The 27,673-nt window shown below is 40.8% G+C and overlaps 1 protein-coding gene across 1 annotated transcript; it reads left to right on the plus strand.

Moving 5' to 3' along the window:
• Positions 1–1,500: 1,500 nt before the first annotated feature.
• LOC124272600 lies at positions 1,501–27,437 on the plus strand. Its single transcript, XM_046707800.1, has 16 exons — positions 1,501–2,740; positions 11,607–12,217; positions 14,098–14,263; positions 14,735–15,079; positions 15,384–15,770; positions 15,934–16,112; positions 16,695–16,857; positions 17,297–17,382; positions 17,872–17,884; positions 19,116–19,216; positions 19,907–20,041; positions 20,507–20,707; positions 20,893–20,999; positions 22,019–22,160; positions 23,102–23,262; positions 23,564–27,437. The coding sequence occupies exons 1-16, from the start codon at positions 2,089–2,091 to the stop codon at positions 24,426–24,428; spliced, it is 4,314 nt and encodes a 1,437-aa protein (XP_046563756.1). The 5' UTR covers positions 1,501–2,088; the 3' UTR covers positions 24,429–27,437.
• Positions 27,438–27,673: the final 236 nt, after the last annotated feature.

Consider the following 27,673-nt stretch of genomic DNA (forward strand, 5'->3'; position numbering starts at 1 on the left):
TTTCTTGCAACACCACAACGTTGACTTACTGCCTTGGTCTGCAAATTCACTGGATCTCTCCCCGATAGAGCATGTTTGGGACGAGATGGATCGACGTCTACGCCGTCTTCCTCATCCCCCAGATAACGTCCTTGACCTTGCAACAGAACTTGAGAGAATCTGGCGTGACATTCCACAAGCCTTCCTTGCACGTTTGATAGGCTCTATGCGCCGTCGATGCACTGCTGTTCTCAAAGCCGATTGTGGACATACCCGTTATTGAGCTTGTGACATGGTCGTTTGACCCCTGTCCCGACTTGTTATGGTCTCATGATCCCTCTATTAAAGTTTATATGTACCTTTGACATTGTTATCGTACTTATCAAGTGCGATAATATTTTGACAATGCACAGTTTCTTGCACAGCTAGTATATATATATATAATGTCACGACATCAACATTTTCTTGAAAACATTTATTACAGCCTGCGTTGATACTGGAAAGGCGCGAGCGCCATACACAAGCTTGCTGAGATAGCATGAGTATCACAAAACGAAGCCAAAGCGTGGCTGGAAAAACAAGCCCTGTGGCAATTCTACCTACAGGAACCGCGCTACGTACATAGAAGAAAATTTGACGTGTTGACGCCCAATGGCGTTCACCAAGCCGACCTCCTGTTTCTACCTCACGACAGGGTGAGACATAAAACATGCAAGTACGCCCTAACCGTCGTTGACGTGGCCAGCCGCTACAAAGAAGCGGAACCCTTGAGCGCGTAAGATTGGACCCAAGTAGCTCATCCGTTCGAGCGCATATACAAGCGCAGTCCGCTGACATTGCCCACCGAGCTGCAAGTCGATCCTGGACGGGAGTTAATGGGTGCCGTGTCACAGCTACTAACCAAGCACAACGTCCAAGTCAGGCGTGGCGCGGCCGGAGCTCATCGCAGCCAAGCTATCATCGAGAGATTCAATAGGACTTTTGCAGAGCGCTTATTCAGACATCAGAAAGTGCAGGAAATAAGTCTAAATAAACCCAACACCGAATTGGTCGCGAGGCTACCTCAAGTGGTGTCGGCTATCAATCACGAAATCACTCGTCTCATCAATAAAAAAACAGCCGACGCTATTAAATTGAAATCAGTGAACGCTGAATCGGCTGCACCATCGCGTAAAGGAAAAGAGAAACAAATACCCGACTGGGTTCTCGTGAGGTACCTCTACCAGCCGGGAGAACACGAAGGAGACACTCGGAAATGAGCCACCGATCCGACACGGTCGATCAAAACTTACAACATAGATAAAGTGGACATCAAAGACAACGAACCGAACTTGTACTATTTGAAAGATGGACCGCCGAGAGGTTTCGCCAGAGAGGAATTATTGATCATACCTCACGACACAATGTTACCCCAAACAAAGAAGTAGCAATTCAAAATATTTAACACTTACCTCCCTGTCGAGTGATCACAATAGTGTCACGTGACCAAGAAGTGTTGGCTTGCGTCATACTGACCAGGAAGTTGGCTGCGGGGTTTCAAAAGTGGTATACACACTAGCAGAAAGACATTAGGGCCTGATAAGAGGATTTGGTCAAAAGTGATCTCGTACCGCTATTCTATATAGTACCCAAGCTATATCAGAGAAATATCGTTACTTCAGAGCGTCGACCGCCGTCACATCCGAGGCAGCCTGTATGATCCGGACATTTCCGAGTTGAGTGGTTTCGTCTCGTGCATCTCATAGTGTAAAGCGACCGGTCATTCTTATGGCTTGTAAGGTCTGTTTGTATTCTTAGATCGAATGTTATACCAGCTTTCCATGTGCGGGATTTTGGAAGAATATGACAGCGACATGACAGGATCGAATGCTTACTGATACACTGAAGGATGCCAGTTGACATATGAACCTTCAAGGGTCGTTGCTGTTCCGCCTTCCTTCAAGGCCTGTTACATGTATGTATGACTAGGGTTGTATGTATGCACCTATTTGTTACACACATATCTGTTCATTAAAATATATTTGTGTCTCGTGATAAACGCAACAAAGACTGTTATTCTCGACAGGGAATATTGTGAACAGTTAGAATACAGATGACTGTTGTACCAGGATGTCGGACGCAAAGGTTCATATAGTGACATGCTTGAACGATGACTGTGAAATACAGTATCATGCTCGTATGTGTGAAGATCTGGAGAGACAGGGGGTCGTGTGCGTCATGGAAGGGAGGGGGGATTATGGCATCGGATCTACTTTTATGGAGAAGTTCAAGGAAATGGTGGAAAGTACCCTTGTTACAATCATACATCTCTGTCCTGACATGATCAGCCGACTGACGAATCTATCTGACGTTCTCCAAGGTCACCAACGTCAGAAATATTTATTCATTCACGTCAAATCTACCCCGAAGGAAATTCCGGAGATTTACAAGAAAGTTACTAAGATGCTCTTAGTAAAGGATTCATATTATAAAAATATCATAGACAAGGTTGTGGGGATTGTGCAACAGCCTATCTGTGCGTCGTCTGCTACTGAACTGATCCACACGTCTGCTACAAAACTGTCGTCTGCTTCAGAATTGTCACCCGGTGCTAAACAGTATGATGAATATTATTCAGATTCTGGTATGCGTGCTCATTCCGACATACCGCTAAGAGAGCATGACAAGTTTATCCGTCATGTTGAAGATCAGCAATGCAGAGATACTGGTGTGTACTTTTTGTCAAGCAAGATACACTACAAGGCTCATGATCTCCTGAAATGTGAGTACACGTAGACATGCTCTTGCACTGACTTTCTATGAACTATAGCACAGGATCTTTATTACAGAGAATAAGGTACCCCAGAATAACACTCACGCTTTAGTAACTTGAATGCATCTGACTTCACATTCCTCTCAAACATTTTGATGACGGGGTCTCCTTGTCTCCAACCAAAGGTTGTTCATGTGTTTCTGATAGCAAGAGGGCGGTGGGGTAGCCTTGTGGTTAAAACGTCGAAGATCCTGGTTCGATTCCCCACACGCAGCGTAAATGCAGCGTAAAAAAATGCTCGCTCAGGGACGCTAATAGAACTTTTTCATTTCTAGGAGATTTGTGTGTACAATCACAGCGAATGGCGGGACAAATACGCGAACTTGTTGGGCAAAACTCAAACACTCAAATTAATACTGCTGCTATTGCAAAAATGTATAAATAAAGTAATTACTTTAAAATCCTGACAATTCAAGAATAAACAAAACGACCTAACAAGTGATCAAATATGAAGAAAACAAGTTCCTAAAAAAGCACCTTGTGTATTGTAAGAGATCTGTCGATCAAACAACATTTACAAATTGATTTTGTTTTCAAATTTGTGAACATATACTGTATATATTGGTTCATTAAAACTATACATGCTATTTTGGTTCAAATTTTAGTTCCTTTCATTAATCTGTTTAAGTGAAGCAGAATGAATAATACCTTGATATAAATTGAAAAGCGCACATGCTGCTGTTGAATTTCAAGGTCAGAAATATACCTGTCGTACATCACAAGTCATTGCTAATGTTCTGGTATGAACAGTGTTCCTATAATCGTAACAGCTTATAGAGAGTGAATGAGTTTAGTTTTAAGCCGTTTTTAGCAATATTCCAGCAATATCACGGCGGGGACACCAGAATTAGGCTTCACACACTGTACCCAGGTTGGGAATCGAACCCGGATCTTCGGCATGACGAGCGAAAGCTTTGGACACAAGGCTACCCTAACGCCCTTAAGAACTTATAGACCACCCAACGTCAAGGTACATTACGCAAGATGATATGATATTGAGAGAGTGGGTTAGATTTCAGAAACACATAGGATAATTAAATTTTATTTTACGAAGAATATCGAACAGAAATACAAATTTAACATAGTGTTAGAGCATGTACTCTACACAATTCACGTCGCTTGACCTTCTTTCCTTATATGGCTTAAACACGGACGGACGTAGGCAGGATGTTCAGATGAAGGGTTCGGTGTAGTCAAGGATGATGTGGAGATAGATACCGTCGCCATTGAATTGATATGTGTATATTTCCTAAGGAGGCCTTCCTAAGGAGGATGAAACAGACATTGCGGTACAGATATTTGTTGTAAACAGAAAGCTTGAAATGATGGCTAACAATTATAATGCATGTATTTATACACGAATAGCAGCTTTTACAAAATAAATGTATTAGAAATTTTATCTAAGAAGGACATTTGTGAAAGAACATTTGTCTTTTCTTGGCTAATAAAATTATTTTACAAAGATTCCTTAAGATTACACCTTTTGAAAAGAATAATGCTTGCATCTTGTCCGAAGTTGGATATTCTCAGTGTATATCTTAAATTGTGATAAAATGGGCACTTTAAACCATAGTACTTATTTCGGACAATACAGGATGCACATGATCTTTCTGATCTGGGAATATTCCAACTCCTGTCCGATTCAATTACTAAGTCTTGATTTAAACAACAAAATCGGACGAAATTAGTAAAATAAACTTCAACTGTTACAGTTTCGGGTATATTTGAGTACCTAAACTGATTATGAAGAGTTCTATAGAAATCCAACTTCGCGAAAGCCTCTAAATCTGCACTCCAGCATTGCTACTTAATATCAATATACCTTTAATTAAACTACAGGTGAATAAAACACTATTTCTTACACCTTGTTGTAGCCAAATTTCACCAAAACCATAACTGAATAATAATGATCAAACGTTTAAAGCCCAACAAGACTTGCCATTTTCAGCTTTTCGATATAGAAAATTATAGGAGTGCTTCAAAATCACATTGTCGGCTTGCGACAAATACTTCGTCTCGGCCGATATCAGATTCTTCTAGGTTCATGTAGGAAGCAAATGTACTGTAAGTCCCCATGGTCCCTAGTATGGTGATCTACCTTCAGTTGTTGGCAATCTATAGCCTGTTTTTATATTGTATCGTCTTGTATAGTAAAAATGTTTTATATTTAAGTACTAGTTTTAGTTTTCTATCTGATAATCTATCTGATAATCTAGTTGTTTTACTGTTCTTCGTTGACATATTTGAATAATTTACCTTTAATAAGTTTACTCTATAACTTAATTTAGTCACGATATGGCTGAAATATTGCCAAAGTGACTTAAAATTGTAACTAACTCACTCACTCATTCCCTCAGATTCTTCCATATCTAATGCTTTTCCTGATGGTGTCACTGATTAATTAGACACTCTGTTGTGTAGAAGTATCACAACCCTCTATCTCGTCCCGCACACCCTACAGTATCTCTGACATTGGCATTGTCTCCCACACACTAACAGAGCTTAGATCTGAACAAACTCGTTCAAACGTTGTTGTTTTTTCAAAATATTCAGCCCAAATAAGTAAGGGGTGAAACATTTTAACTCGATTCATAAGCCAATGCCTGATGGAATAATTACACAAGACACGAGAAATGCTGAATGGTAAACTGAATGGGCTCCCACTAATTGTGCCTGTAATAAAATCAAGTGAATGACGACAGACATACAGGTATTGTCCATATTGTCCCTTTTCCAAGCGCACAGATCTTAAACCGTTCAGTATTATTTTTTCGTGCAACTTTGTATACACTTACACTTTGCTTATGACAATAATTTCGACACACACACCCTCATCATCAACCCGACACAACTTCATCACCAACCCCACACCCATCATCATCACCATCCACAAAACGCACTCTCTTCCCCAACCACAAACGCACCCTCATCACCAACCACACACGCACTCTCATAACCAACTACACACGCACTCTCATCATCAACCCCACACCCATCCTCATCACCAACACCACAAGCATCCTCATCACCAACCACAGACGCACCCTCAAAACCAACCACACATGCACCCTCATCACCGACCCCACACCCTCATCACCCCACACCACACGCACCCTCATCACCAAACCCACACCCATCCTCATCACAAACCCCACATACACCCTCATCACCAACCACAAACGCACCCTCATAACCAACCACACACGCATCCTCATCATCAACCCACACCCATCATCATCACCAACCACATACCCTCATCACCAACCACACACGCACTCTCATCGCCAACCACACACGCACTCTCATCACCAACCACACACCCATCATCACTACCAACCACACACGCATCCTCATCATCAACCCCACACCCATCATCATCACCAACCACACACACCCTCATCACCAACCACACACGCACTCTCATCGCCAACCACACATGCACTCTCATCACCAACCACACACCCATCATCACTACCAACCACAAACGCCCCTCATCACCAACCACACACGCACTCTCATCACCAACCACACACGCACTCTCATCACCGAACCCACACCCTCATCACCCCACACCACACGCACCCTCATCACCCCACACCACACGCACCCTCATCACCAACCCCACATCCATCCTCATCACCAACCCCACACGCACCCTCATCACCAACCACAAACGCACCCTCATAACCAACCAAATACGCACTCTCATCACCAACCACACACGCACTCTCATCACCGACCACACACGCACCCTCATCACCAACCACACACGCACTCTCATCACCAACCACAAACGCCCCTCATCACCAACCACACACGCACTCTCATCACCAATCACACACGCACTCTCATCGCCAACCACACACGCACTCTCATCACCAACCACACACCCATCATCACTACCAACCACAAACGCCCCTCATCACCAACCACACACACACCCTCATCACCAGCCACACACGCACTCTCATCGCCAACCACACACGCACTCTCATCACCGAACCCACACCCTCATCACCCCACACCACACGCACCCTCAACACCCCACACCACACGCACCCTCATCACCAACCCCACACCCATCATCATCACCAACCCCACACGCACCCTCATCACCAACCACAAACGCACCCTCATAACCAACCACACACACACTCTCATCACCAACCACACACGCACCCTCACCACCAACCACAAACGCCCCTCATCACCAACCACACATGCACTCTCATCACCAACCACCCACGAACTCTCATCACCCCACCCCACACGCACCCTCATCATCAACCCCACACCCATCATCATCACCATCCACACACGCACCCTCATCACCAACCACAGACGCACTCTCATCACCAGCCACACACGCACTCTCATCACCAACCACACACCCATCATCATCACCAACCACAAACGCACCCTCATCATCAACCCCACACGCACTTTCATCACCAACCACAAACGCACTCTCATCACCAACCACACACGCACCCTCATCACCAACCCCACATGCACTCTCATCACCAACCACACACCCATCATCATCACAAACACAAACGTCCCTCTTCACCAACCACATACGCACTCTCATCACCAACCACACACGCACTCTCATCACCAACCACACACGCACCCTCATCACCAACCCCACACCCATCCTCATCACCAACCACACACGCACCCTCATCACCAACCCCACACCCATCATCATCACCAACCATACTTTCAGGTATAAACCCGCATGATGGTCCACATGCAACAAGGTGGAATTTTAGTAAGGCCAACTGGCCATTATTTCAGAAACTGTGTACTGACAACATGAAATCTGGCTTTTCTACGAATGCCCTAGATCCGATTCAGTTATTCTCAAGAATATTGCTGATGAAACTATTTCTAAGACCTCTGCAATTCCACATATCCGTAAATCATGGTTTAATGATGACTGTAAACAGGCCAGAAAGAAATAGTAAGAAGGCAGAAAAATATTTTCGCCGACATCTCCTGTCCATAATTTCGATAAAGTTAAAATTTTAAATGCCAAGGCTCGACGCGCCTTTAAACAGAATAATCGTCAGTTTCGGCGAAACTGTTTCCAAAATAAACTCACGCACACCTTTTTCAAAGGTGTGGAACATGATTCAACGAATAAAAGGCAAAGGTTCCAAATCTACTGTCCACCATCTGAAGGATGGTAACAATATATTGACGGGTAAGGCTGACATTGCCAATAAGCTTGGTGAAATTCTCGCCAAGCATTGTCTTCATCAAATTATGTCCCGGAGTTTCAGAAACATCAGAAACAAAAGGAGAAGAACAGAATTAATTTTAACTCGGACAATGGTGAAGATTATAATGAATTATTTTCACTGCATGAGTTATATACTGCCCTTGAGCAAGCTCATGACACAGCAGCAGGAGCTGATAACATACACTATCAGCTCTTAAAACATTTACCTGAATCGTGTTTGAAAACACTTCTAAATATCTTTGATCAAATATGGACTTCAGGGAATTTCCCAACTTCTTGGCGTAATGCCATTGTTGTCCCAATACCAAAGCCTGGCCGGGATCATACTGATCCATCAAATTACAGGCCAATCTCTTTAACGAGTTGTGTTTGTAAAACCATGGAACGAATGGTAAACAATAGATTAACATGGTATCTTGAAACCAATAACCTTATAACAGATATTCAATGTGGTTTCAGGTAAAATCGTAGTGCCATTGATCATTTGGTACGATTGGAATCCTTTGTTAAAAATGCTCTAGTAAATAAGCAACATGCTGTATCAATATTCTTTGATCTCGAGAAAGCATACGATACAACCTGGAAGCATGGCATTTTAAAGGATTTACATGATTTTGGTTTGAGGGGTCGTTTACCTCTTTTTATATCACAGTTTTTAACAGACCGGCAAAGTCCAAGTGGTTTCAACCCTGTCTGACCATTACAATCAGGATCAGGGTGTTCCACAAGGCAGTATGTTACCTGTCACACTCTTTAGTATAAAGATATAGAGTTTATCAAAAGATTTAAGTGATTCAATCGATAGATCACTTTGTGTGGATGATTTTAATATTTCTTGTCGCGGTAAAAATATGCATACTATTGAACGGCAACTGTAGTTGTGTTTAAACAAAATAAATAAATGGTGTCTTGAAAACGGCTTTAAATTTTCTAAATCTAAAACTAATTGTATACATTTGTGTAGAAAATATAAACCGCATAAAGACCCTGTACTATTTCTAAATGGCTCTCCCATCAAAGTTGTTAAGGAAGCCAAGTTCTTGGGTTTAATTTTTGACTCACATTTAACTTTTCTTCCACATATCAAGTCCCTAAAAACTACATGCCTGAAGGCACTTGACTTGTTGAAAGTCGTTTCCAGATCTAAGTGGGGAGGGGATCAAGCTACCCTCCTCCATCTATATCGATCACTGGTCCGTTCCAAACTTGACCATGGCTCCATCGTATATGGTGGAGCCTGCAAAAGCAACCTAAAACATTTAGATTCTGTTCACCACCAAGGCCTAAGACTTTGTCTTGGCACCTTTAGAACTTCACCTATTGACAGCCTCTACGTCGAGGCTGATGAGCCATCTCTTAACCAACGCCGTATAAAATTAACTTTACAGCATATAACTAAACTATATTTCAACGAGTCAAACCCTGCATATAACTGTGTATTTAATCCCCTCTATGAGGATCTGTATAACAAGAAGACTTGTTCCGCCTCTTGGTATATCATAAAAGCGAAACCTTTCCTTATTGCTGCTGGCATCGAGCGAGAAAATATAGCTCCTTCCCGTCTTCTTTCTTCTCCTCCTTGGCAATTGGTGAGGCCACAAGTTGACCTAACATTGACAACATTAAAAAAATCAGAAACTAATGAACTACAATACAGACAAGAATTTTATCAATTAAAAGCTAAATATAATACATACAAATCCTTATTTACAGATGGGTCCAAGGATGGTGGCGCAGTGGCTTGCGCCACTGTCATTGGATTCAGAACAGTATCTTCTCGATTACCAGATCCCAGTTCAATTTTCACAGCAGAAGGAAACGTCATATTAACAGCCTTAAAATATATTCAACAATATATAATCTATTCGTATTCTCTTTCATGCCTTCAGGCTATTAAAAATCTTTCTTGCAAACATCCACTTTTAATTGAAATTATTGAATTATATAATGATCTTGCTACTGGCCAATACGACATCGTCTTTTGTTGGTTACCCAGCCACGTTGGCATTTCTGGGAACACAATGGCTGATCTTGTTGCTAAGGCAGCACTCAACAAATCTATGACACCACTTCTTATCCCATACTCTGATTATAAAGCTGTCATCAGATCTTATATCCGTGATCTAATGCAGAAGAAGTGGGACACCCAAGTAGGTATAAATAAATTACATGCAATAAAACCCTATGTTGGTTACACCTACTTGGGTTGTCAGTCTAGATTTGAAGAGGTCATCATACGACGATGTCGTATTGGCCACACAAGATATACACACGAATATATGCTTAAAGGTGAGAATCCTCCGTTTTGTATCCCTTGTGATGAAACAATCACGTTCAAGCATGTCTTACTTGAATGCATTGAATATTCTATTACAGGGGAAACTATTTCAAATCACGAACTATGAAGGATCTTCATGTCCAAAAAGTTTAAAGCTGAATTTAAGCTTACATGATTTTTAAACGTAGTATATTTGTTCTTTTGAAATTTGGCTAAACTTTTCCTACAATCGCCAGCGGCTGAAGGAATGGTGTAAATCCAGCTAGGGTCCATGCAGGTAGCAAAGGCACTGTAAGTCCCCATGGACACTAGTATGGTGATCTTCCTTCTGTTGTTGGCGATCTATAGCCTGTTTTTTATATTGTATTGTCCAAATGGTGCTATTAGTTTTTAACTTTCCACGCTAGTTTTAATTCTAATTGTGATATTCTAGTTGTTTTGCTGTCCTTCGTCGACAGGTTTTTATACTTTAATTCCATTTCAATGTCAAATATGTTCTCGTCATGATATGGCTGAGATATTGCCGATGTGACGTTTAATATTAAGTCATTCACTCACTCATCACGAACCACAAACGCACCCTCATCACCAACCACACACGCACCATCCTCACCAACCACACACACACCCTCATCAACAACCCCACACCAATCATCATCACAACCACAAACGCACCGTCATCACCAACCACACACCCATCATTATCACCAACCACAAACGCACCCTCATCACCAACCACATATGCACTCTCATCACAACCACACACGCACTCTCATCACCAACCCCACACGCATCCTCATCAGCAACCCCACACCCATCCTCATCACCAACTACATACGCACCCTCATCATCAAACACCCCCCCACACTTATCAACAACCCCGCACCCATCCTCATCACCAACCCCACACCCATCCTCATCACCAACCCCATACGCACCCTCACCACCAACCCCAGACGCATCCTCATCACCAACCACACACCCGCTCTTTAGTGATCGGGGGTTCGTCCACTTCAGAGACTGCCAAAGACTTTGAGAATGTCTGTTAATAGACGTTCGTACGTTGCCATGGATTTCCATTTCATCAAACTTAACTTGTAACCAAATCGAATGCATCGTTCGAACATGCAGTATATGCAAAAGAAGCTCAAGAGGTGATTTATTAACCCCCAAAAGCATTTGTGATACATAACACATATAAAAACGAGTCGGCCCCTCGACACCCTTCTCCTTCCATTGCGTAACTTGTCTCCAATGTTAATTCAATATATATTTCCTCAATTTATTAGGGTCATCCAAAACGCAACTTCGGGAGATGTGCCGCACGGCTCAACTTTATGACAGTAGCAACAGATCAAACACAGTTCGCTGTCTTCTGGCCAAAGTTCTTCCAGAAATCTTTGCAAAGAAGAACATACCTGCAATTGCTGAACTCTTGGCAGTTCCAGTTTCTGTGATACAGAATAAAGTTCTTACTAAACTAAGGGACATCCTACTTTCAACTAAACCCGAAGATATTGATCGTTCTGATCTTCAGTCAGCTGAAAAGGCTCTGTTTGAACGCTGTCTGACAAGGACTGGTTTCCTACAACCAGAGTTCCTGCCTACTTTGATCTGCACGTACCTTCTGACTCTCGTCTATTTGGTTGTGTCACAAGGCAGTGATTATTCACAACTAGATTCCACGATCCAACGGATACAGCAATACATTTCAAAGAAAAAAACAGGCAACTCATATATTGTTGATGACATAAGTCTTTTTGTTGATGACATCCAAAAACGTATTGATGACATTGACAAAGCAGTGACAACAATTGGAACGAATCGGAAGCACCTTTCCCCCGTGAAGAAGAAGTCTTGGCCGATTCATTTTTCTATGGTTTTGGGAACACTTATTGAGGTAAAACAAGAACCTGAGTGTAACATTTGATAAACAATTTCTATTTTCAAAACTCTTCATATTATCTTCAAGTTTAATAAATTGTGAAATTTGTTTCTACCATACATATTGAGTGTACAAACTTGCTTTTGTGTGTCAACTAAGCTAAAATTATGTCAGCTATAGTTTTGATAAAAGGTTAACCGAGTAATACATTATAGTATGACCAGAAATTATTGAGAATTTTAGGAATATGTCTAATTGGATTTCTAGTATAAACAGCCTTGACCAGCTATCATGTGCTTGGTTTCATTCAAGACTGACAACTCCGTTAATCCTTTTTCATTAGTTTGTGAAGAGGTATCCCCCTTTGTTTACTTGCTAGCAGACGACATTTTCAGTGATCCTCAGTATGGATGATTTAGAGAAGAGGAAGTTGATTTTAGAGTATTATAACAAGGACATCAGATCAGCTAAAGTGATTTCAAGTAGAACAGGCATCCCTTTGTCCACTGTCTATCGTGTTTTGAAAAATATTGCAAATGGATATGGCATTGAGCACCAGGGAGGCACAGGTAGGCCCAGAAAATTGACTGTCGGTGACAGGAGGCGGCTTTGTATTCTTGTTTCTAAAAACAAACGAAGGAGTTTAGAAAACTTAAGGCTGGATACGTTTGATAGAGGAACTGTGGCTGTCTGTAAGGAGACAATTAGAACTGAGCTGCATGCAATGGGTTGGCAGAAAACTCGAGGAATTCCATCACCGATCATGAAACCTGAACAAAAGGAGCAAGGTTGAACTGGTGCTTAGAGCATAGACATTTTAACTGGGACAATGTGATTTTCTCAGATGAAAGTTGTGTGTAGCTGATTCCTAAAACACTGAAATTCTGGACCAAACAAACTGAAAAACCTTTTTGTCAGCGCCCAAAGTACAGTCCGAAATTTAACGTGTGGGGTGGCATTTTTGTGTTAGGGGCAACGCCCCTCTGTGTATTTGAAGGGAATATGAACAGTGAGCGGTACACAGATATTCTGGAGGGACATTTACTTCCATCTGCTCACGTGTTCTATGGAAATATTTGGATTATCCAGCAGGACAACGACCCAAAACATCATTCAAAGCATTCACAGGCCTGGTTTCAGACCTAAAATATGACATTATTAGATTGGCCAAGCTACAGCCCTGACCTAAATCCAACAGAAAATGTTTGGGGACTTATGAAGGAAATTGTCAATAAGAAAAATCTGACAAATATTGCTGAAATGAAAGAAGAGGTGGTCCGATATTAGGACAGCATGGACCACGACTTTCACACTTCTTTGATCAGTAGTCTGCCCCGCTGCATTGAAGCCTGCATTGCTGCCCATGACTTGACAAAATACTAACTGTTCACATGTCTTTGAATCTGGAGTTATGTACTGCTAATATTCACATTTAATACGTGAGCAATGAGTGAAAAAAAATACAATTATAATCTTTAAATTCTCAATAATTTCTGGTTGTACTGTACAAGGGTTCATGTTAAATTTGATCAACGTATCTTCTGTATGTTTGTCTGTTTCTACCGTAGCTTTCTTGAAACTTTAATTGTAAATACCCACCATGAATGAATTTTATGCCCCATTCATAATATAAACATCCGCATTGCCTTTTACTCACAGTTGAATAGTTTCTGTAGATTTGTCTGGCGTTGAAACTAAACATCTAATCCCTTAAATGACGAAACGCCAACCCATTATCACGTCACATTTAAAAAGTGAAGTAAAGTCACACTGACATGCTTTGAAGTCTACTAATTTGCTTTCCCACTTTGTACTATTCCACTTTTGTTGCTTGAATAATTGTTCCACACGATTCGGTGCAAAATATATCGTTAAAACATTGCTTCTTGCAACAGGTGTTTCACGGCGACCCCCAGACGGCCATTGCGGCCTTGGACACTCTTCCACTGCTGCTTAAGCCAGGCAAACCCAGTGTAAAGAACGTGTTGCAAAAAACCAAACCGCACGAGAGAGTCATACAGATGGTCTCAACTGGAATGGTTGCATACCTGACTGCCTTGGGTAAGAATCTGACAAATGATGTAAAGTATGGTTATGATACAAATGATGTTAAGTATGGATATGATTTAATATTGTTTTGTTTAGATTTTTAATTACAAGTCAGTAGTCAAAAAGGTTTAAATTCGGTTTGATTTCAATAGTTCATTGCAACCAAACACTGCGGGGATTTGCACATTATAAATGGCGCATTTCAGTTGAATTATTGTAACACCGTTGACAGGAGTGGTGGGTTGGTGTTTAACGCCGCTCACAGCAATATTCCAACTATATGGCGGCAGTCTGTAAATAATCGAGTCTTGACCAGACAATCCAGTGATCAACGGCATGGGCATAGATCTACGCAGTTGGGATACGATTTACATGTGTCAACCAAGTCAGCGAGCCTGACCACCCGATCCCGTTAGTCGCCTCTTGCGACAAGCTTTGCTGGAGTCAAATTCTAACCCGTATCTTCACGGGTCTCATTTACAGGAGATACAGTAGGCGAGGACATAGAAGATCGTGCCAAATCTGCTTTCACAGCTCTTGGATTGTCACTAAAGTACTTGGACAGAAGTATGTTCGGTATGGCGAGATGTTTGCTGTTTTCACAAAGTCCAGTAATCAGACAAGGTGCCATGACCCTGTGGAAAGATGCCAATGATGAAACAACTGAATGTTTAATGGTGTCAGAGGTTCTGAAACACCTACAGCCAATCAGCATCAACCTCCGGCACAAACAAACAACGGACCATTCCACCAGCAGTACCAAGTGGAAATTAGCTTCTACTCGAATTGGTACAGACAAAATCATGATTCACGTCAATTTACCATCAGGTATGTAACTAGGCGATGCCAATTTTAGTTGGGGCACAGCTAACAGTGCTTTGGATTAAAATGAGAGAAAGTTGGTTTCACGAATGATCAAAATAATTCGCACACAATGTGTGTTCTCTTCGTGATTTTTAGACTATCTTGCTATGTTGTAAGACAGATAGAAAACTTGGAGCTAGTTTGGGCTCAGCCAAACTTTAACTCTACCTTATTGGGACAGCCTTTATCTACATTTCAGTTTATGTGATCGGACACTTTTATGGTTTAGTTACATAAACAGTGGATAAAATATTTTTCAATTTTCTAGAGAAACGAAGCAAGAATAGTCTGTCGGAATGTGGTCATCTCACAACAGTCGAGATTCTGAGAGCTCTGTCAACACACCCGCATATTCTGTCTATGTGGGCATACAGAATCGACCAGTTCCCTGTGTTCTACATCACTGATGATTACAGTCAACACAACTTCCAGGAGGTGCTTTATTATAGTGCCAAGGACGAGGCATGGTTTCAACCTCTTGAGCTCATGCAGTTTCTTATACAAGCTCTGGAAGCAGTTATCGCCCTTCATGAACATGGCGTTATACAAAGAGATCTTACAGCTGCCAGTTTTGCATACGACAAACAAAGCAAGTCAATCAAGCTATGCCGCTTCATGTTGGCGCGAAAATGTGGACGAGAAGAAACTGTTGTCGGTATGTCTATTAACTAATTTTGCTTGTGACATTTCATTATGAAGCATGGTCAATTAAATTTTAAATTGTCATATCATATGACGATGTAATTTTTAGGCATTTCATTATTTGTTAAACTCATCTAAAATGTGATGTCCCATGTGATGACTGACTTTCCTGTTAGACAGAGAATGTTTGTCCATTCCCATGAGATGGTCTGCCCCAGAGTCTCTCAAGCGACATCACTTCTCTATGCGGTCTGATTACTGGATGGTTGGACATCTCATCTATGAAGTCATCACACACGGCTGCCTCCCCTACTCAGATCTCGAAGGGCAAAATGAATACACCATTGAAAAACTGGTAAATATTTGGATACGCTCATGTAAATTGGATTTACAGATGGATTTTTGTACTGAAAGTAAACATGGCAGCTATTCATCTTCATAATGATCATATGATCCAGTGATCCACAATGAGTTGTCGTGAAGTCAACTTCGGGTGTCACCCGCAGCGATATTGCTGGGATATTGCTAAAGGCGGTGTAAAAATAAACTCACTCACTAACTAACTATGAGTTGAGTGACAATGGTTTTTAGCAATATTCAAGCAATATCAGGGTGAGGGACACCAGAAATGGGCTTCACACACTGTACCCATGTGGGAAATCGAACCTGGTTCTTCGGCATGACGAGCGAACGCTTTAACTGCTATGCTATCCCACCGACCCTATGAGTTTTCAACAGTTCTCACAAGATCGGTTTTGGTGTGACCTGACACCAAAGGACTGAGGTTGACTCATTCTTTGTTTCATTCTGAATCATCAGGCTTTTCCACATTTATAATAATGTTGTTGATGGCAAGTGACAAATAGAATCGCGTTATAATAAATTGTCCCGTTTTGTTTAGAAAGTGTCCAGACACGAAATGCTTATCGTGTTCCAGATAAAGGAAAACAAAAAAAAGTTACTCCAAGAAAGATGCATCCCAACATCCGTGTTTGACGTCATCCAAAGTTGCACTAGTTTTGATGACACACATCGGATGTCGGTGTGTGAAGCAAAAAGCAGACTGGAGGAGACCTACGATCGTTACGAAGACTGCAATGGTAAACCAAATAACATTCTTCTTCTGATGAAAGTTTACTGTTAAATCCCGCGTAATTCCTGTTGTTCAGAAAGCCGTGAAGATCCGTTTGGAATAGGTCTTCAGTAACACGCTTGTTATAAGTGAGTGAGTGAGTTAAGATTTTAAGTCACATCGGCAGTATTTTAGCCATATCGTGTGCTTATCATATGAGACAACTAACGGGACACGTCATCGTATCACAAATGCGTAGATCGATGCTCATGCTGTTGGTCACTGGATTGTCTGGTCCAGACTCGATTATTTACAGATCATCGCAATATTACTGGAATATTGCTGAGTGAGGCGGCAAACAACCAACCAACCAATCTTTCAGCTCAAATTTCATATAATTATGGAAAAGATCTCTTTTACCTGTTTTACTTTGCCTGTTACTGACTTCAGCCATTGTGTTATTATAGAGCTTCCTAACAGGATAACTTCAGTAACACCTGATGTTTTGTTTCCTGGACTTGACAGAACATCATTTCAACATCTCCAGAATGAAGTAGGTACCATATTTATTTTCATTTCTGTAATTTATAATAGACGACAGAAGTAAATGTTTTGCTTATAAGCAGTGCAAATCTAATAGTTGTGCTGTTGTGGGTCGTCTACTTCGGAGGATTATGTTTTAATTTTATTTCCCGGACTTGACAGAAATGCTTTCAACATCTCCCAGATGAAGTAGGTGATATTTTTTTCTATTTATCTAATATATAATGGACTATAAAAGTCACCTTTTGCTTATAAGCAGCACAAATCTAATAATTGTCCTGTTGAGTGTCTTCTACATTCGGATTATGTTTTAATTTAATTTAATCCAAAAAAAGTTTATTATGCGGATCAAATAAACCTAAAGGAAGTATCAATGCAGCCGTTATTTACAATTTCTAATTATTACATTGTTTACACTCTAGCTCAAGATATTATCGATCAAAAATGAAACAACACGATCAAATTGGGACATTAACAAGACAAATGTTTTGTTTTTCAGGGTCCGGATTATGGTATGTTGTGATTTTGATATATTGTGATATTTACATATAGACCTAGGCAGTTTCAGGTTCATATCTTACATTTACTTCATAAAGCTATCAAGCACTTTGTAGTTTCCAAATAAAGTTTTTGTAATCGATCAGTTTAGTCATTTTGAATACAGTATCGTAAATAGCAATATAGAAAATGCTTTTAGCTTGTATGTTGAATAGTTAATAGAAAACAGTTAATAAAACAGGTATTTTGAGAATGAGCCCGTACATGTGAGTTTTAGGTTTTCTAACAAGATTATGACTCATGATCCAATATTTTAGAATAATATACTCTTAAAAAACGTAGGGAAACTTACGTTTTTAAATTTTTAATTTACGATTGAAATATATTGGGAAATTTATTGAGTCAATCAGTGTTGATATTACTGACTGACTGAGTTTGGTTGTACGCCGCTTTTAGCAATATTCCAGCAATATCACGGCAGGGGACACCAGAAATGGGCTTCACTCATTGTACCCATGTGGGGATTCGAACCCGGGTCTTCGGCGTGAAGAGCCAACGCTTTAACCACTAGACTACCCCACCGCCCCCAGTGTTGATATGATAACAATGAATGTTTTGAGAGTGCATCACCACTTGCACTTCCTTATGACCATAGTTGTTTGTACAGTAATCGCTCTTGAAAGATGATTGGTGTGACGTTAAATTTGCATGAGTACAATTTTTCTTTTACCGGCTAGAAACCAACACTAACAACTGTGTGATGCAAGAGGATTGTCAAAATTAATGGTGATTTATCGACCTTCTTGGAAACCGTCAAAATCAAGAATGACACCCCATGCACGTGTATGGGGCAATTCGTTGTGCACGTGCATCCCGTGCATTGTGTTTAGGGGTGGAGATAAAGAGAAATGGTAGTGCGTTCATAAGATGTCTGTCTTTGAAATGTTTGTTAACGCTTATACTTCCTATCCAAATCAAAAGTTGAGGGTCCCCTACATATCATTGATATTTTCGCGAACACCTGGTATCACCCGTATTTGACAGTGCGTCATAAATATGCTTATGATTAATTTGGAATTGCACAGTGTACTCAACTTTTAGGGAAGTAATCACTGTTGGGATTTACTTCACACATTATCATTTAGAGCGTGCGTCAGTTTGATAATTTCACCTGAAGCTCTCAATTATCTTGAATTACCTGTCATGTAATTACCTTGGATCTTACCTTTTTAACGTATCTTGCAGGCGAGTGTGTTTATTACGGCTTCCGAAACTTGGAAAGTACTCCCGACATGAATGATGACCCGTATGAAGAATTTGGAGTAATGGATGGTGTATATTTTCCGGTATGGCAAATTTTCGCATCACTCTCCTCCATATATAGCTCGATGTAAATTTTACATTTTGAGCAGAGTGGCATTCTTCCATGTCCATACTGTTAGTGAGTGAGTTTGACGCCGCTTTTAGCAATATTCCAGCAATATCACAACAGGGACAACGGAAATAAGCTTTACACACGGTACCCGTATGGGGAATCAAACCCGGGTCTTCGATGAGACGAGCGAACGATTTAACCAAGAGGCTACCCCACCGCTCCTCCTGTATTTTACTAGTTCCATCTTACTTAACAAGGGTTGACAACATGTACGGACACTGTGTTGAGCTTCCGATTTCTCATCTGTCGTATCTGTCCTAATTTTCAACTGTAATTTAGCAGTCATTTTTTAAAACATTAAATACACACCTGGGTCCCTTTCCTAAAAGCGACCTTAACGCCACGATGATCGTAAACCTATGTTAAAGTACTGGGTCCCGATCCACAAAGCGTTCGTAAAGTACGAACTCTCTTAACTATATAGTTTTCCATAGGTTTACGAATGACGTAGTGCTACGAAGACTTTGTAGATCGGGCCCCTGGATTCACGACTACTTCAGTGCTCTCTCTTATCTTATCTTACGATATTTACCTATGGTAAATGCTCACTTGAAACAGAGACTTTAAAATGACTAATATTATTCCCTTATATTTATCATAGCTTGTTTCAAGTCAGAGGATGGACAAACTGCTCCGACGTTTGACACAAAAAGAGGAGTCACAGTTGAACACAGAAAGCATCCCAGGAATATACAGCCGTGTAGAAGTTGTGGAAAAGAATCAAACAGAATACCTGGTAGGTTTGTTAGCTTCTACTAACTACATACGGATTGTGGTTTAGCTTAGGTGTTTAAGCGTTTGCTCATTGGTACGGGTTCGATTCCCCACATCGCGATTTTATACAATCTGTGACTTATCATTCGATGAATGCAAACAAACAATCCTTAAACATGAAAGTTGTTACCAATGATATTTTACACTCTACCATGACTTCAGTAATACTGGATTGTGATTGGTTAATTAAAATCATTCAGAGGTATGTAATCACATTATATGCCTCTGATTTTCCAACACAATATGTATTTTTGTAAAATCTTAAAAACGCATGTGTCAATTGGTTACTAGATCGATGCTGATGTTTCACTGTGTGGTTTTCACTGGTATGTATATTACATGTTCGATGTCTTCTTTGATGTCGCCTCTATTGATTCGCGTTCATCGTGTAACAACATTTGTAGCAAAGGTAAAATTCAATGAACAGGTGTACAACTTCCCAGCTAGAGACTGGGTTTCCTTGAACAACGTGGTGGACGTAAAGAGGTTCGGCCTCTGGTCTGTGGAGTACATTCGCTGTTTGAGTGCAGTAGCAAAGACGTTGTCTCTTCTACATGAGCGAAAATGGGTCCACGGTTGTCTGAGTACAGATAACATATGGATATCTGATACTGAAGGTGAATGCAAGGTAGGTCATGTACTCTCTCTCTCTCTCTCTCTCTCTCTCTCTCTCTCGCTCTCTCTCTCTCTCTCGTGGCGAGCGACCGCTTAAATCAACGGGCTACCCCTCTGATTCAATCTTGATCTTGAAAGAAATAACCCCATTGTCTGCTCTGAGTACATAGTCATCAAACATCCCTCTGCCCGACACAGGTATACTTCTCCGACCTTGGGTACATACGAAGATCATGTGACACTGAGGATGGGGTGATTACTGATGAAAGTTTTGTTGTACCACAGGATGAACATGTGTACAGAAGGTAGGTTCTGGGACTAGATTAACGCGTCATACCAAAAGACGTTAAAATATGGTACTTGTTGGTCCCTGCCTGGCGTTCGGCATTGATGGGTACAACAAGGACTGGTCGGCTCGGAGTCAGTATAATGTGTCCGAGTGGGGTATTCATGCTTCACTGCGGCATGGTATCTCAGTGGGCTAGCACTTTAAAACCAGCTTCAGTCTGGGCTAGTACAAGCAGCCGCACATACGCATACGCATGTACGTCGTCATATGAGCGAAATATTCTCAAGCACGACGTTAAACCCAATTTCACCTCACCTTTAACCACAGAGCTACCCATTAGCCCCTTTAAATGAGTTATACAGATGGATTGAATGGACCGTATTTTTGCACACGGATTGATGAAAGACAGCTGATTATTGTACGTCTTTAATATGATTATTGGTAATATATAGAATAACCCATGACGTACGAATGATTACTGAATACAGGTCACGAGTAAAATTAATGTTTTAGGTTCCGCGGATTGGCGAAAACTTAAGAATATTTTTGCTAGAGTGCGTAGGTATAAGTTCACTCGTGACATATTTTTCGTAATAGCTAAAGCTCGAAACCGAAAACATTAGTGTCACTTGTTACATTATTTCCGTAATCACGCATGCCACGTTGATCATTCTTTCGAGGCGGTGGGGTAGTCTAGTGGTTGAAGCGTTGGCTCGTCACGCCGAAGACCCGGGTTCGAATCCCCACATGGGTACAATGAGAGAAGCCCATTTCTGGTGTCCCCCGCCGTGATATTGCTGTTATATTGCTAAAAGCGGCGTAAAACCAAACTCAGTCAGTCAGTCAGTTGATCATTCTTTAAGTGGTAGACGGCTCTCACTTGCATTAATTTTCCTTCCTCTCACATTCGGTTGATAGGCTATTGTATCGCTGACATATTGTTCAAGGCGACTTGTAGCTCATTCGCACACAAAAAGAAATAGTTTGATGTAGCTTCGTCTCCACTAACACATTTTTGATTTTTTTCCCCGCCAGATCACCCCCTGAGGTATTACGAAACGGTACCTACTCCTGGGCGAGTGATGTCTTCAGTTTCGGCCTTATCTTGTGGAATGGTTTCTTTAAGTTTGGATCTTTCCACTATGAAAACACACTGGAGAGAATTCCGAAGAACAAGGTAACTTCATTTATTGCCACAGTTTTTTGGTTCGAATCAAATATGCTTTGTTCTCTAAACCTTTATCCTAGTGAGTTGTAGCACAGTTGTAAAAGTCATCGACCTGATTTTCTCAGATATTCACTTGACATACATTAGTTTGGTTTAGTTGGTGTTTAACGCCGCTCTCGGCAATATTCCAGCTATATGGCGGCGCTCTGTAAATAATAGAGTCTGGACCTGACAATCCAGTGATTAATTGCATGAGTTTCCATCTACGCAATTGGGATACGATGACATGTGTCATCCAAGTCAACGAACCTGACCATCCGATCACGTTAGTCGCCTCTCACGACAAGCATGGGTTACTAAAGATCAATTCTAACCCGGATCTTCACGGATGGCTGCTCTTGTGGACTCAAGTAAAGAGAAACACAACGATAAAGGCTGTTGGCGAACTCTTTGTCTATAGACGTGCGAATTTTTACCATTAAAATTACATGAAATAATTGCTCTTAAACTAACGCAAAGCATTCTTCTTTCTCCATCATTGTGTCCTACGTCTGTAGGGCACAAGTGCTCAAAGAAAATGTTCTTAAACGTATATATTTTTTTCACTTAGAAGCAGCATAATCTGTGCACGTGTACACAGGATATTGTGGGTTTTTTTTGTTTTACGCCGCACTCAGCAATATTCAAGCTATATGGCGGCGGTCTGTAAATAATAAGTCCGGGGCAGACAGTGATCAACAGTATGAGCATCGATCTATGCAATTGGGATACGATGGCAAATGTCAACCAAGCCAGCGAGTCTGACAATCTTACGACAAGCATGGGTTACTGAAGACAAATTCTACCCCGAATCTTCACGGATTTCGAAATTAAACACCAAGCGCTCAAAAAAAAAAAACCTCAACCATCCACCCGGCCCTCCATCCAGTAACGTGTTCTTGTTGTTACAGCTGTATGAGTATCTGACTACTACACCTGGACATCAGATTCTCCCGAAACCTGCTAAGTGCCCGGATGCAATCTACTCCCTCATGTGTGTCTGCTGGAACCCTGCACGACATGAAAGACCACGAATGAGTGCTGTTCGACAGAAACTATCGGAAGCTATGAGGTGAATATCAAGCTGGTTTTAGTTTAGTTCAAAGTTTGTCATTCAAATCCACATCATCATTACTCATATAGGTGAGTGTGTGAGTTAATATTTAAAGTCACATCGGCAATATTTCAGCCATATCGTGACTAATTACTCATTTAAAGGGGTGGTGGGGAGCCCAGTGGTTAACGCGTTCGCCGGTCACTAATTATTGAAATAAATAGCATTATTCTAAATAATGAACATGTTTTGCCTCTTCTACACCTATCATTTAAAGAAAACTCCAAACATTTTACATTATACGTTGTGTTTCTTTCAGAGAAGTGCCTCTTAGCAGCCATCCAGATACATACGCTTCTCCAGATAATAAGGGGCAACCACTTGAAGATCATTATTATAAAAAACTTATGCCCAAAGTTTCTGACTACGAGAGTTGCACAGAATATTTCTTACAACGTCAGCTGTCGCTCTCGGAAGAGTCCTCCTTGCAATGTGATGGACCACGCTCATCCGTTGCTTCATCTTCGCAGGTCGGTGGAAGCACTGATGTTTTGCTTGACAGTGAAACGAGTTTAAAATCGGAAGAAAGACAAACCTTCAAAATTTCAGCGAGTACCAATAAACCCAGCTTTGAACCGGACGATTTCACAAGCAATGAGAACAGCTGGAAAGACATACATTTACAGAAGTTCCTTGAGGCATCCATCCAGGTAACATCGTCAAAACGATCGGGATCAAGCTCCTTACAGAAATTGACATCTTTGGATCGATCTAAATGTCTCTCACTTCCAATAGAAAAGATTTCCATGAGTAGCAAAGATACCTGTTATAAAAAGTTAACTGAATCAATGAACAGAGTTGAGTTGAAGAAAAGGAAAGGCAAACCAAGTATCCCTCCAAAGCCAAAACATCTGCTTAGCAAAACATATGATGCATCCTTGGGGGAAGATGATCCATGCAGGTTATGTTCAAGTGATGATCATACATATGAAAAGGTTTCAAAACCTGTAAGTTCGGGTACTGAATTGTCTTCCAGAAACAGACCAGAATCACAGCAACAGGTAAACCAAATTGAGCTTAATAAGCCCAGCACTACGCCACACTGGCTGGCAAATGCCAATAAAAGTCCCCCACCTGTACCACAGCGTCCAGCGCCACAACTGAAGAGTAAAACTAGCACATGATGCACCAGTTGAGGACGACCCTCCATATGTACAATTAAGTACATGTTCTTGTTCCATAAACTTCATTCTACTGCAATTCATATGCTCTTCATTAAGCTGCATCAAGTATACATGGTCCAAATGCAAATCGATTTCAAATGAGCATTGATAAATGAAGGAAGGAAGAGTAAAGGAAGGAAGAGTGAAGGAAGGAATTAATGAATATCTTAATCTGCTCCAGACAATTCAGAAGATTCGCAAAGCATCTAAGAGTATGTAATTATTTACATACAAATTCATCATACACATAAATGACAAAGGTGGTAACAGTGCGAAATGTTACATAAATACTGTGATGTGAAATCTATTAGGGCAAGGTCAGTGTCATCTGCACAGGACAGAATGATCTTCCATTTAGTGACCAACCATTATTCATATATAACAGGATGTTTTTGAAGATGAAGTCGACTGGAACAAAATGTGCTGAGGGAAGGAATACCTCCTTTCCAAATTGTACTTTCCGCGTAATCTTCAGAAATGCCAGACTGGAAATGATACTGAAAATAACAATGCGAAAAAGTACAATTGGTATTACTTCATAGAGACTAGCCGTCTGGATTGTACTGGGGCCTGTTCAAGACCGCGTACGCCCCCTTCTCGCATTTACAACAGCAAGGCAACGTTGACAGTCTAGCACCTCTGAACACAGTATTAGGCAACCGGCGACAGTAGACCGGCGCATACCGAGCATACCAATCGCACGTTCAGGTTCAACATTAGGAAGGCGTGTCATGAGAACCTCAAGACTGTTAATGTGTTTTTTCCACTCCGCGTGGTTCACCACAGTTGGAACCTGGTCATTATGTATTCGCTCATATTAACTATCCTGTACTACCCATTTTCAAATAATTCATTTATCCAAGTGTCAAATTATGTTTTTGTTCAATGTATTTACCACTGAGGGTCTTACTACGGTGGAATAAGGTTATGTGTTCATAGTATTTTGAATTGACTGTGACAAACATTTGTTTATTCCAATTGCTTTTGATGGCAAGAATCTGCATTTTTCTATTGCAAGCTGAGGACAAATATTACTTGAAGTATGTTCATCCATATGAATTATTTCCTAACATTCACAATTTAGACGGTATTAAACCCAGGGAATGTGCCTATCGACAGGGAAAAAGCCACAATGGATTTTTATATTTCCACAATGCAGCTGTGAGGTGTTTTTTCAAATGTTTTTTGCAGGTCATTGGTATGTTAGAGTTGTTTGTTGTTTAACGTTACTTTTAGCAATTCTACACCTATGAATACATGACACGTTTTATGGATAACAACTTCTTTTTTATTCTTCATACGACGTTTCAGAGCTAATTTTTGCTCCTTCACCAGGTTACTGCAGAGTCAATGCAAAGAGTAAATATATATATATATATAGATAAAACTATGTTTACACAATGCAAGGTGGGAGAAATACAAAGATAACAATATAAATGCGAGGCCAATTGGTTTGGATTAATGTACAAAGATAACAATGTATTGTAATGACAAAGCCAAGGGTGCCGGTCGGGTGTGTTGATGTACAAAGATAACAATATAAAAGGAAGCCAATTAGATAGGATTAATGTACCAAGATAACAATGTAAGGATGAAGCCAAGAGATTAACGGTAAAGTAATGAAAGACAAATCCGACGCTTATAGGACATTAGAGTATACACTAGGAAGGTAAATGTCTTGGTCTCGGTTAATGGCTGGCTACTGTCCCTGGATCTCGTTGCTTTCTTGAAGTTTCCTAATTTTCCAGTGGCTGATCCTGGAGTGTAGAATCTTGGTTTGTTGCCCGGAGATATGGTGGTCGGGATTTTTGATGATGTGTTCCGAAAGGGCAGATTTCATGTTAGATTTTTCTACAGTGCCACTGGTCTTATGTTCTTTTATATTGGTGGCTATGGGGCGTGACGTTTCTCCTATGTATTTGTCTCAGCTGTTGCATGCAATTTCATGTTTATCATGTAACATGTTTTTGGTGTTCTGTCTGAGGTGAAAGTGACGTCTATTTTGTCTGTTCTGGTGAGCAGGTTGCTGATCTGGTGACCTATTGGACCTTGGTATGGGATACTGACGAGGGTTGGTGATGGGGCTGGTTTGGACAGGTCAGAATCTTTTTGCTGGGAGGCTAGGGTTTTGCGTATGTTTTTTCCCCACAAGATGTTTAGGGTATCCGTTGAGGGCAATGAAGGTGTGACTAAGGTGATGAATTTCTTGGCTGAGGCTGTATGAATTGAAGGTGGCTATGGCTCGTCGGGTGAAGGTGGCAATGGTGGCTTGTTTGATCTGAGGGGGATGTTTGACAGGTAGTGAATGGACTGGTCCGTGTGGATTGGTTTTCGGTAGACGGCACTGTGGATGTTGTCTAGTTGTACATCGAGGAAGGCTAATTGGTGGTGCTTTTCTGTTTCAATGGTGAATTTGATTCTGTGGTGATGTAGGTTGAGCTGGTCCAGTAGGGCTTCGGGGTCCTGGTCTTTGTCCAGGATGGTAAATGTGTCATCAACTTTTCTATACCAGCATAGGACTGGAAGGGGGACCACATTTAAGCAGCTTCTTCAAAGTTGGTTTAAATGATATTCTATTACTGCTTTTTGCAGATGATGTTACCTTACTTGATGACACTGTTATTGGTTTACAAAGAAAACTTGATACATTGTATCGTTTTTGCTCAAAATGGGGTTTAGAAGTTAATCTTGACAAATCTTGTATAGTAGTATTTAGAAATGGTGGATATCTTAAGAAATCAGAAAAATGGTTCTATTATGGAAACCAAATGAATGTTGTATCACACTATAAATATCTAGGTGTTGTTTTTACCACAAAATTGATATGGTCGAGGACATGTGAAACACCAAGTGTTCAAGACAAAAAAGCCTCGTTCCCTATATTTAAAATGTTTAAAGATCTTCCACATATATCTTTGAAAGTTGCTTCAGCAATATTTGATAGTAAGATATCCCCAATATAATTGTAATGTAGTGAAATCTGGGGCATACATTTCGTCCTCACATTGAGAAAACCCAATGTTTCTTTTCAAACGTTTTCTGTGTGTTAATAAAAATGTTTCTTCCAATTCTGTACTTGGTGAAATTGGCAGGACCCAATTATGCGTTAAATATTACGGCAGATGTATCAAATATTGGTGCAGAATATTACATATGGATAATAATCGACATCCCAAATCATGTTATGAAATGTTAAAGTTGCAAGA

This window comes from Haliotis rubra, unplaced genomic scaffold, assembly GCF_003918875.1.
Source record: "Haliotis rubra isolate DU_JTF1 unplaced genomic scaffold, ASM391887v1 Scf171, whole genome shotgun sequence".
Lineage (NCBI taxonomy): Eukaryota > Metazoa > Mollusca > Gastropoda > Lepetellida > Haliotidae > Haliotis > Haliotis rubra.

What these genes read in the sequence shown, in the direction of transcription:
- LOC124272600 (XM_046707800.1), top strand. Translation starts at nt 2,089, where the DNA reads ATGTCGGACGCAAAGGTTCATATAGTGACATGCTTGAACGATGACTGT. An exon ending in TTTTGGGAACACTTATTGAG is followed by an intron (nt 12,218 to 14,097) that starts GTAAAACAAGAA and finishes TTCTTGCAACAG; the next exon opens with GTGTTTCACGGCGACCCCCA. An exon ending in AGAGAATTCCGAAGAACAAG is followed by an intron (nt 22,161 to 23,101) that starts GTAACTTCATTT and finishes TTGTTGTTACAG; the next exon opens with CTGTATGAGTATCTGACTAC.